General features: G+C 44.8%; 1 protein-coding gene across 8 annotated transcripts in view; it reads right to left on the bottom strand.

The window, feature by feature from the left end:
• The window catches only part of sptan1 (spectrin alpha, non-erythrocytic 1), a 100,649-nt gene extending 89,298 nt beyond the window's left edge, over nucleotides 1-11,351 (bottom strand). For 6 of the 8 annotated variants that reach the window (XM_049738605.2, XM_049738607.2, XM_049738609.2 and 3 more), the window contains exons 1-2: nucleotides 11,202-11,350; nucleotides 7,374-7,615 (exon numbers count right to left, since the gene is read on the bottom strand). In XM_049738605.2, coding sequence (XP_049594562.1) covers nucleotides 7,374-7,610 — 237 coding nt within the window. In that variant the 5' untranslated portion in view covers nucleotides 7,611-7,615; nucleotides 11,202-11,350. Of the gene's footprint in view, nucleotides 1-7,373; nucleotides 7,616-11,201 lie in introns of all 8 variants that reach the window. The other 2 variants (XM_049738608.2, XM_049738610.2) reach the window with 1 other exon arrangement.
• Between the last annotated feature and the right edge of the window lie 882 nt (nucleotides 11,352-12,233).

The raw sequence follows: 12,233 nt of genomic DNA, 5'->3' as shown, positions 1-12,233 counted from the left end.
AAAACGTGAATTTTTTTAATTTGGCAAGTTTGGGAATGTCCCCAATGTGATTTAAATGTGTTGAATTAAGTGAATTTCAAACTGGAACAACGTAAATGTGAAATGTTGTGGAAGAGGTAGGCAAAAGATGAACAGTTGAAAGTTGGAATGGGTTGAATCTGTTGAAAAATGTAGAAATTAGATTTGGTTGAATTTCAAATTTGAAAATTTGGTAAGTGGGAAGTTGTGGAATAGGTAGGCAAAAGATGAACAGTTGAAAGTTGGAACGGGTTGAATCGGTTGAAGTATGTAGAAATTGCAAGTGAAAAACTAAATTTAGTGAAATTTTGCAAAATTTTGTGCAAATTTTAAAAGTAAAATCGTGAAATTTTTGATTGTACTAAGTTCATTTTGTTTTTCCTTATTTAATCACTTCACTGGTTTCTTTTATATCAAACAAATTGTTTTAGGTTATTCACCTGACATGTTTCGGCGGTTTCTTCCGCCTTCATCAGAGTGTCACAGATGTGATGGTGACGCGTCTTTATCAGCTGATGGATGAAGGCGCGGCTCACCTGTCAGATTTGACAGGTGAGCCACGCCCTCTGCTGTCCATTCACCTCTCCATTCATCCATCAGCTGATAAAGACGCGTCACCATCACATCTGTGACACTCTGATGAAGGCGGAAGAAACCGCCGAAACATGTCAGGTGAATAACCTAAAACAATTTGTTTGATATAAAAGAAACCAGTGAAGTGAAATTTTTGAATTTGGCAAGTCTGGGAATGTCCCCAATGTGATTTGAATGTGTTGAATTAAGTGAATTTCAAACTGGAACAACGTAAATGTGAAATGTTGAATCTGCTATTAAGAATGAATGGGGAAGAATTTGCCGGAAATTTGTGAATTTTGTGAAAACGGAAAATTTTTTGAACGAAAAAAATGTAAGCAGCCGTGTCATGAATATTTGGAATAAGTGAAAAGTGGAACGGAGTGAATCAGTTGAAGTATGTGGAAGTAGTTAAGCGTAAAAAAAGTGAGCGGAATAAGTCGAATAATAACTAGAATTTGCAATTCCTGAAGAAATTGCATGTGAAGGTGAAGAAGTTGAATAAATACTTGGGGAATGCTGCAGAATGATGTTGAAACGAGTTGAATCGGTTGAAAAATGTAGAAATTAGAAGGAAAAAAGGAAATTTTGGAAAATTGGGTGTAAACTTCAAAATTGAAAATGTGGAATTTTTGGTAAGTGGGAAGTTGTGGAATAGGTAGAAAAATGATGAACAGTTGAAAGTTGGAATGGGTTGAATCAGTAGAAAAATGTAGAAATTAGAGTAGAAAATCGAAATTTTGGAGAATTTGGTTGAATTTTAAATTTGGAATATTTGGTAAGTGGGAAGTTGTGGAATAGGTAGGCAAAAGATTAACAGTTGAAAGTTGGAACGGGTTGAATCGGTTAAAAAATGTAGAAGTTAGCGCAAATGTTGAATCCCCATAGAAAATGAAAGGGAATATGAAAAAAACAGTAATTGCGCCAAAATGTTATGAAATTTGGAACGGAACGAAATATACGTTGTCAGGAGGTTCACTTTTAGGGTTAAAATGTTGAAACGGGTCTAATCGGACAAAAATTGCAAAAGTTAACGCAAATGTAGCTATTTGGGGCACTTTGTGTTGAAATAAGGTCACTTCCGGTTTGATTCGGGTAATTTCCGGTTTATTTGAGTCACTTCCGGTTTAAAAAGGTCACTTCTGGTTTATTTTGAGTCACTTCCGGTTTATTTGGGGTCACTTCCGGTTTACCTAAGGTCACTTCCGGTTCATTTTGGGTCCTTTCCGGTTTGATTTGGGGTCACTTTCGGTTTACCTAAGGTCACTTCTGGTTCATTTGGGGTCACTTCCGGTTTGATTTGGGGCACTTCCGGTCCATTCTGGGTTCATTGGGGCATATCAGGGTCAATCCAAGATGGCCGCTACACTGGAAGTGGGGGTCAAGGGGGTGAATACAGTAAGCATAAGGTGAACAAAGTGAATAAAGTTGGAATGGGTTGAATCGGTTGAAAAATGTAGAAATTAGGGTCTTCACCTTCACACTAATAATAATAATAAAGGACAGTAATAACAATAGTGTGAAGGTCTTCACCTTCACACTAATAATAGAAAATGGTGTAGAATAACATATGTGTGAAGGCCATCGCCTTCACACAATAATAATAATAGAGAATGGTGTAGAATAACATATGTGTGAAGGCCATCGCCTTCATACAATAATAAAGAATGGTGTAGAATAACATATGTGTGAAGGCGATGGCCTTCACACAATAATAGAGAATGGTGTAGAATAACATATGTGTGAAGGCCATCACCTTCACACAATAAAGGACAGCAATAACAATAGCGTGAAGGTCTTCACCTTCACACTAATAATAATAATAATAATAATAATAATAATAATAATAATAATAAAGGACAGCAATAACAATAGTGTGAAGGTCTTCACCTTCACACTAATAATAATAATAATAAAGGACAGCAATAACAATAGTGTGAAGGTCTTCACCTTTACACTAATAAAGTGAATGGAGTAGAATAACGTGTGAAGGCCATCGCCTTCACACAATAATAATAATAATAATAATAGAGAATGGTGTAGAATAACGTGTGAAGGCCATCGCCTTCACACAATAAAGTGAATGGAGTAGAATAACATATGTGTGAAGGCCATCGCCTTCACCTTCACACTAATAATAATAATAATAAAGGACAGGAATAACAATAGTGTGAAGGTCTTCACCTTCACACTAATAATAATAGAGAATGGTGTAGAATATCAGGGTCAATCCAAGATGGCCGCTACACTGGAAGTGGGGGTCAAGGGGGTGAATATGGTAAGCATAAGGTGAACAAAGTGAATACAGTTGGAATGGGTTGAATCGGTTGAAAAATGTAGAAATTAGGGTCTTCACCTTCACACTAATAATAATAATAATAAAGTACAGTAATAACAATAGTGTGAAGGTCTTCACCTTCATACTAATACCGTATTTGCCGGTGTATTGGTCGACCTTTTTCGATCCAAAATCGACCGAAAAAAATCGACCTCGACTTATACACCGAGTCATAAAATTTAACTTCGTATTCATCGCTTCAAATGTGATGGTAACCAAGGCCGTTTCTCATGCATCTCATTGTGCGTGGGTGTGCGTCCGTCAGGCTCATCAAACAGCGAGAAACTGAATCATTATAAAGCGTTCGTCGCATTAACACGCATCCTCAGCAACAATTTCAAATATTCTCACCTCAATAACGGACATCGAAAGCCAGGCAGCGACGATGACTGCTAGGGGGAAGTACTGGGTATTGAGCGAATGTGCGAGTCATCGCGCGTCAAGCAACGACAATAACTACTGGTACGTAAACATTCAATCGCCATGTCTAAATGAATGTCGTTGGCACTTAGAAAATATTCGCCAAACTTGGCCAGACTTCCAGGGGAAGAGGCCGCTTTTCACTTGTTCTGGCCGACCGGAGGAACCAGCCCGAGGCGGACACTTTACGGCGGTTGAGTCGTTGGCACTTAGAAAATATTCGCCAAACTTGGCCGGACTTCCAGGGGAAGAGGCCGAATTTTCACTTGTGGTGGCCGACACGGGGAACCAGCCGAGGCGGACACTCTATGGCGGTTGAGTCGTTCGCACTTTGACAATATTTGCCAAACTTGGCCAGACTTCCAGGGGAAGAGGCCAAATTTTCACTTGTGGTGGACGACATGGGGAACCAGCCGAGGCGGACACTTTACGGCGGTTGAGTCGTTGGCACTTAGAAAATATTCGCTAAACTTGGCCGGACTTCCAGGGGAAGAGGCCGAATTTTCACTTGTTCTGGCCGACATGGGGAACCAGCCGAGGCGGACTCTTTATGGCGCAAGAGCCGTTGGCACTTAGAAAATTTGAACCGGGCGGCGTGCGCGAGTGCGCGCCGGCCGAAGCTATTCTCGGCCACCCGGCGCGTGCGCACGGCCTCCCGGCTGTGCCGGGCGGCGTGCGCGAGCTCGCCGGCTGCTGGAAGTCGAATGAGGCTCCGCGATCTCCTCCGCGGTGCTTAGAAACAGCCGATCCGCTGTGCGGGAGCTATTCCCGGCCACTTGGCGCGTGCGCACGGCCTCCCGGATGTGCCGGGCGGCGTGCGCTGGCCGCTGGAAGTCGAATGAGGCTCCGCGATCTCCTCCGCGGTGCTTATAAAGTGCCGATCCGCTCGGCTTGGAGCTATTTCCGGCCTCCCGGTGGTGCCGGGCGGCGTGCACGAGCTCGCCGGCCGCTGGAAGTCGAATGAGGCTCCGCGATCTCCTCTGCGGTGCTTATAAACAGCCGATCCACTCGGCTGGAGCTATTTCCGGCCACTGCGCATGCACCCGGCCTCCCAGAATTTGAACACATTTCGTCAATAAATTTCGCATATTTCTGATTGAATTTTGAAGTTTAATATAATGCAACAATTGAGTTCGACTTATACAAAGGATATATCATAAAATCGTAAATTTTTGTCGAATTTTAGGGGGTCGACTTATACACCGAGTCGACTTATACACCGGCAAATACGGTAATAGAGAATGGTGTAGAATAACATATGTGTGAAGGCCATCGCCTTTACACAATAATAATAATAGAGAATGGTGTAAAATAACATGTGTGAAGGCCATCGCCTTCACACAATAATAAAGAATGGTGTAGAATAACATATGTGTGAAGGCCATGGCCTTCACACAATAATAGAGAATGGTGTAGAATAACATGTGTGAAGGCCATCGCCTTCACACAATAAAGGACAGCAATAACAATAGCGTGAAGGTCTTCACCTTCACACTAATAATAATAATAATAATAATAATAATAATAATAATAATAATAATAATAAAAGGACAGCAATAACAATAGTGTGAAGGTCTTCACCTTCACACTAATAATAATAATAATAATAAAGGACAGCAATAACAATAGTGTGAAGGTCTTCACCTTCACACTAATAAAGTGAATGGTGTAGAATAAAATGTGTGAAGGCCATCGCCTTCACACAATAAAGTGAATGGAGTAGAATAACATACCGTATTTGCCGGTGTATTGGTCGACCTTTTTCGATCCAAAATCGACCGAAAAAAATCGACCTCGACTTATACACCGAGTCATAAAATTTAACTTCGTATTCATCGCTTCAAATGTGATGGTAACCAAGGCCGTTTCTCATGCATCTCATTGTGCGTTGCACTTAGAAAATTTGAACCGGGCGGCGTGCGCGAATGCGCGGCCCGCTGGAAGTCCAATGAGGCGCCGCGATCTCCTGCGCGGTGCTTATAAAGTGCCGATCCGCTCGGCTTGGAGCTGTTTCCGGCCTCCCGTTGGTGCCGGGCGGCGTGCGCGAGCTCGCCGGCCGCGATCTCCTCCGCGGTGCTTATAAAGTGCCGATCCGCTCGGCTTGGAGCTATTTCCGGCCTCCCGTTGGTGCCGGGCGGCGTGCGCGAGCTCGCCGGCCGCGATCTCCTCCGCGGTGCTTATAAAGTGCCGATCCGCTCGGCTTGGAGCTATTTCCGACCTCCCGTTGGTGCCGGGCGGCGTGCGCGAGCTCGCTGGCTGCGATCTCCTCCGCGGTGCTTATAAAGTGCCGATCCGCTCGGCTTGGAGCTATTTCCGGCCTCCCGTTGGTGCCGGGCGGCGTGCGCGAGCTCGCCGGCCGCGATCTCCTTCGCGGTGCTTATAAAGTGCCGATCCGCTCGGCTTGGAGCTATTTCCGGCCTCCCGTTGGTGCCGGGCGGCGTGCGCGAGCTCGCCGGCCGCGATCTCCTCCGCGGTGCTTATAAAGTGCCGATCCGCTCGGCTTGGAGCTATTTCCGACCTCCCGTTGGTGCCGGGCGGCGTGCGCGAGCTCGCTGGCTGCGATCTCCTCCGCGGTGCTTATAAAGTGCCGATCCGCTCGGCTTGGAGCTATTTCCGGCCTCCCGTTGGTGCCGGGCGGCGTGCGCGAGCTCGCCGGCCGCGATCTCCTCCGCGGTGCTTATAAAGTGCCGATCCGCTCGGCTTGGAGCTATTTCCGACCTCCCGTTGGTGCCGGGCGGCGTGCGCGAGCTCGCCGGCCGCGATCTCCTCCGCGGTGCTTATAAAGTGCCGATCCGCTCGGCTTGGAGCTATTTCCGGCCTCCCGTTGGTGCCGGGCGGCGTGCGCGAGCTCGCCGGCCGCGATCTCCTTCGCGGTGCTTATAAAGTGCCGATCCGCTCGGCTTGGAGCTATTTCCGGCCTCCCGTTGGTGCCGGGCGGCGTGCGCGAGCTCGCCGGCCGCGATCTCCTCCGCGGTGCTTATAAAGTGCCGATCCGCTCGGCTTGGAGCTATTTCCGACCTCCCGTTGGTGCCGGGCGGCGTGCGCGAGCTCGCCGGCCGCGATCTCCTCCGCGGTGCTTATAAAGTGCCGATCCGCTCGGCTTGGAGCTATTTCCGGCCTCCCGTTGGTGCCGGGCGGCGTGCGCGAGCTCGCCGGCCGCGATCTCCTCCGCGGTGCTTATAAAGTGCCGATCCGCTCGGCTTGGAGCTATTTCCGACCTCCCGTTGGTGCCGGGCGGCGTGCGCGAGCTCGTCGGCCGCGATCTCCTCCGCGGTGCTTAGAAAGTGCCGATCCGCTCGGCTTGGAGCTATTTCCGGCCTCCCGTTGGTGCCGGGCGGCATGCGCGAGCTCGCCGGCCGCGATCTCCTTCCTCCGCGGTGCTTATAAACAGCCGCATGCGCACGGCCTCCCGGAATTTGAACACATTTCGTCAATAAATTTCGCATATTGAATTTTGAAGTTTAATATAATGCAACAATTGAGCTCGACTTATACAAAGGATATATCATAAAATCGTAAATTTCCGTCGAATTTTAGGGGGTCGACTTATACACCGAGTCGACCTGTACACCGGCAAATACGGTATGTGTGAAGGCCATCGCCTTCACCTTCACACTAATAATAATTATAATAAAGGACAGGAATAACAACAGTGTGAAGGTCTTCACCTTCACACTAATAATAATAATAGAGAATGGTGTAGAATAACATATGTGTGAAGGCCATCGCCTTCATACAATAATAATACAGAATGGAGTAGAATAACATATGTGTGAAGGCCATCCTTTTTTTCCCCATGCCTGTGATTGAGGTCTTCTGAAGCAGTTTTAAAATCAATTTGGCAAAATTTTTAAGCAATTTACTTTTTCTTCCTATACTTTGTTTTTAAATGTCTTTAGTTTTGTTTGTCAATAATTTTAAATATTTTACTTTTAATATTGTGTATGAAATGTGCTATTTAAATGAAGCTGCCTGGCCTTGCCTGACACTAATGTGGTCAGGCTGTAATAAAAACTATACACACCTGCAGGTTAGAGGGGTCCTTGTAGTTCTCATCAGAGGCAATTTGCAACTTCTCCTGGATCCACTTTTCCAGCTCATCTGCATCACGGCGGAAGAACTGAAAGCGGTAAGAGTCTTCCAGCTTCTGACGCCGCATAATGGACAGGTCTTTGAAGCGCCTGTAGCGATCCAGCACTTGCTGCCGGCGCTCTTGGATGTCTTCAGCAGTCTCCAGAACTTTAACACCAGTTGTTTCCATTTTGTCTCGAAGATGACAGCAAAAATTAGTACATGCATGTTTCATGTTTCACACTGTACAGACCACACAACAGTGATTCCAAAACAGGGTGCCCTCGGTGTCGTAAAATTGTAAATTATGTTATTTTATGTTTATATTATGTAGATGGAAAAAAACATGCTGCAAAATAAAGCAATATTTCAATGGAAGAAAAAAGTATTCTCTGTACGCACAAAAAGGTGGCGCAAAAACCGAGGTACGGACCACACCGCGGGTTGTCTGTGCCGTTACGCCCCTAATAGGCATGCAGCCAATTGAGACTATAAAGGGATTGTTAGGTTAAGACGCGAAAATGAATTTATTATGTGCGTGCATAAGCGGGTTGATCACTTGGATCACTCATGCAACAAGGTGTGACCAAATCCTGTGCTGGTGCAACCAACTGGAAATGTTGGTAGCATCAGTGCTACCGTGCAAAAATTAGTGTAGGGTCATGCTCCAAGTTTTAGTTTATATATCCATTGTTTCTAACTGTATCTAGAGCATAGGGTTTGTTCACTTGCTTTTTTGTGTTTTTAGCAGCTGTTTACTTGCTGACCACACTGACCCCAGAGTCCGCAGACATCCATTATCTGCCTTGCTTTTGTCAGAGTATTTGCAAAGTCATCAAATTTACTTCAGATGTTAAAGCTTGGCTCTCACTGGAATTTGATGACTTTGCTTCCTATGGTCAAGTCAAAATTTGGTGATAGACATGCCTTGGTACAGGGCAAGATAGCTTAGATAGATAGCTTGGATCAGGGGTTACAAACTCCAATCCTCAAGGACACCAATCCAGCCTGTGTTCGGTGCAGCCCTACTACAACACACCTGATTCAAATGATCAGCTCATCAGCTAGCTCTATTAAGCCTGATGATATTCTGATTTGAATCATGTGTGTTGCAGAGGGGGATGCATCAAAAAAAGCTGGATTGTCATCCTTGAGGACCAGACTTGGTGATGGATGGACGGACGGACGGACGGACGGACGGACGGACGAATGGATTAGACCAGGGGTGGGCAAACTTCTTGACTTGCGGGCCGAATTGGGTTCTAAATTTTGACCGGGGGGCCGAACCAGGAGCAGATGGATGTAGTGTTTGTGTGAAGTAATATAAACGACCTGTAAAGGTCATTACATAAAAGGTTTTGGCCTTTAGTAGGTAGTAAAGCATGGATATTCAAAAAAACAAATGCATTTATTAACAGCATTAAAAAAAAAAAAAAAAACATCCCTAAAAAACTGCTATCAGTGATTCTCATAAAATACGACACTGTTATTATGAATAACAGTCTCCATCACTTCAGTGCCTGCAGGTCAGATTAATGATGTTTATCTTATGAGATCACATCAAACGGCAAACATCCTGACCAAATATATCATCTTGAAGAATCGGTGAAAGCATACATCCAAATAAAATAATCAAAACGGCAACACGGTGAGGGGTATCTGAAAATCAGAGCAGTTTTAACTCACAAACACCTGGTAACAGAGGTGAGGAAACGGGAAACACTTCCTTAAAGTAAGCCTTAAGAACTTTACAGGTTAAGATTAGTCACAAAAAGGTGGTGTATCAATATCCTTGAGCATCCTGCATTGTTTGAAAACGAGAATTGTCGCTAGTTTCAATCCCTGCTATTTGTACAGATCATATTCAAAATGCATTTTTTTACAACAAACTTGAAAGCCTCCCCTTCATTTTCAGTGGGAACAGTGTTGTTGGTCTCCCTTTTTTTGCTAGTGTGTAGTCTGGAGTAAAATTTGTTGTGGCAATTCTTAGGAGAGATCCGAGGTGTTGGTCCTTTTACCTAGATCTGTGACGGGTTGATGTTGATGTTCATGTGGCTGAACGTCACGTCGCGTACGTCGAGCCAAATTGGCCACTCTTTTTAAACACTTGGCACTCAGTGTCCACCTTGCTTTTCCTTGGGCGACTCATTTTAATGGAAGGATTCCAGGGGAAGGTTTGTGGGTGGCTTTAGCGTAAAACTGTATCCGAAAGCTCGGCGCGCAAATTACAAGAATGCTGTCGTCACAGCCCACGCTCTAAATTCGGCACTGATACAAATAGAGCGCGAGTGCGCCATTTCCGTACTACTCACGCAGTTGTGAGTGTGCACCGAGCTTTCTGACGCGGCTTCCGGTAGTAAATGCGCAGGCGAGTGGTTCCCCATCTACTGGGGAAACGCAGTCATTGCAGGCAAAATGACCCAAAAAAAATGTTTAATAATACAATTTATTTAGGGTTGGCGGGCCGGATTAAACGGTCCCGTGGGCCGGATGTGGCCCGCGGGCCGTAGTTTGCCCAAACCTGGATTAGACTAATTTAACCCTAAACGTGACAAAATGAAAGCAACTAAATTAGGAATGGTACATTCTGATGAGGGCGGCTCGGTGGTGCACTGGGTAGCACGTCCGCCTCACAGTTAGGAGGGTGCAGGTTCGATTGAACCTCCGGCCCTCCCTGTGTGGAGTTTGCATGTTCTCCCCGGGCCCGCGTGGGTTTTCTCCAGGCATTCCGGTTTCCTCCCACATCCCAAAAACATGCTTGGTAGGCTAATTGAGCACTTCAAATTGTCCCTAGGTGTGAGTGTGAGTGCCAATGGTTGTTTGTCTTTGTGTGCCCTTCGATTGGCTGGCAACCGGTTCAGGATGTCCCCCGCCTACTGCCCGTTGACGGCTGGGATAGGCTCCAGCACACCCGCGACCCCCGTGGGGACTAAGCGGTTCAGAAAATGGATGGATGGATGCTTGGACATTCTGATGAAGCACTGACCACCTCTAGTGGTCATTCTCTTGTATTGCCCTTTTGGGACCTCTTGGTTAAGGTACGAGGAAAAACACTGTCAACGGCGCCATTTTATACTTATTTTCTAGCACATTTCCGTTTGGGTACTCAGTTCACAATTGGGAAGCCTTATGCGGGGAAAATGTATCAATCATTAACAGCGGCGAACATCAATGCAGGATTACAGCCATTTGTAGCACTGCACCTCTGCTGGGCGGTTCCCCATACGAAATGGCCGACAAGCTCATGCTCAGTAGTTCCAACGAACCCGCAAATTCTTCACGAAAACTTGACGTCAAACGTTAAATTCTTTGATAAAATAGCTCCAAATTGTTAAGTGCAAACGCTGCATTATTATATCGTGTCTACAGACAGGTTAAAACGTCATGAACGTCTAAGGCAGAAATATTGCAGTAAAACGGCTAATCTTATCTTATATCTTACAGATGCAAAAACAATATTGTGAGTTTGACATATATGACCTTAGATGTTTATATACCAAGTCGAATGGTGTCACGTTATTCTTTAAACAGTGGAGAGGTACTTTAAACCCGGTTGCTTAAATTACCAGGCCATTTGACAAAACGACCATGTGAGCTCACTGATTTACACCGAGTAAATATTTTAGTAATATTGAACCACTTGAAACCGGTTACCTGAGTTAGCTGCCAAGCTAGCGCTCGAGGGATATAAAGATTAAGAATGACATATTTCGTGTACGCAGTTAACCTGCAGCCAATATAATAAATACTAAGCCTAAAATTCACCGAGTATACTTCCTACCTCTTTCTGTTGTTTGAACAGCGTACAAAGAAGTAGCGGTATAGTCGTCCGGTACAGAAGGTCGTCGAAGAATGATCAGCTGCTGTTTGCGTCGTCTTTTTCCCCTCAAGTGTGACGTCAGTTCTGCAGTACCGACAAGCAACGGAAGCTGTGCGAGATGACTTTCACAAAGAGAAACGATTGTTATTATATCGTTCATTGATGTAGAGTATATCATTCCTGTCCTACATATTTTATCGAAGATAAATTAACCAATATCTAAGGCTGACTATTGACTGTGAGACGCGTCAAATATTTCTGACGCTCTTCCGAGTAGAAAAAACCCAGCCCTTGTTTTTATTAACCAGACCTTTTTATTTATATTTGTTCAAGTTTTTATTGTGTTTTTTTTTTAAGTGCTAGTCATGGTGGATCTGTATGCCTAAAGGGGGGTTGATTATTCGCTCTTGTCGTTCGCTGCAGGGTGAGGGGAGTGGTTGAACAAGATAGTTATCCTCCTTCAGCTATAAAAAAAAAAAAAAAAAGAGAACACCCCACATTCTTACTCTTAATATACGGTATACATTCGGGTTCATACATATTAGGATATTTACACAAATTTCACTCACCGCTTTGTGAAGCTCCACAATAGATTAGAAATGAAACAATTGAAATGTGTTTTAATTGCAGACCCTGGTCTTTTTTAGGGTATTTACATTCAGATGGAGGTGGAAGGTGTAGGAATTAGAACACATTTTATATGTTCCTCCATTTTTTTCAAGGAACCAAAGGTAATTGGAAAACAATCAGAAGTTTGTTGCAGGAGTAAAATGCAATTTTTTTAATCTATGGCAGCCAACAAGTGAATAAAGAATACAGACGATATTATGTACAAAGACAACATTATGCAACACAGTCCTCCCCCACCTGTGATCTTGGTGTGTTCACCTCAGATAGGTATGTTTGTTCCTCGATGATAGCATTAGAATTGGCTCTGCTGTCCAGCAGGCTGTCATCTGAACTGGGAGCAGGTGGATGGAGTTGAAGGTCCAG

The sequence above is a fragment of the Syngnathus scovelli genome, chromosome 13, assembly GCF_024217435.2.
Source record: "Syngnathus scovelli strain Florida chromosome 13, RoL_Ssco_1.2, whole genome shotgun sequence".
Classification (NCBI taxonomy): domain Eukaryota; kingdom Metazoa; phylum Chordata; class Actinopteri; order Syngnathiformes; family Syngnathidae; genus Syngnathus; species Syngnathus scovelli.
Note: the sequence above shows the minus strand (reverse complement) of the source record. Positions and strands in the feature narration are given on the sequence as shown.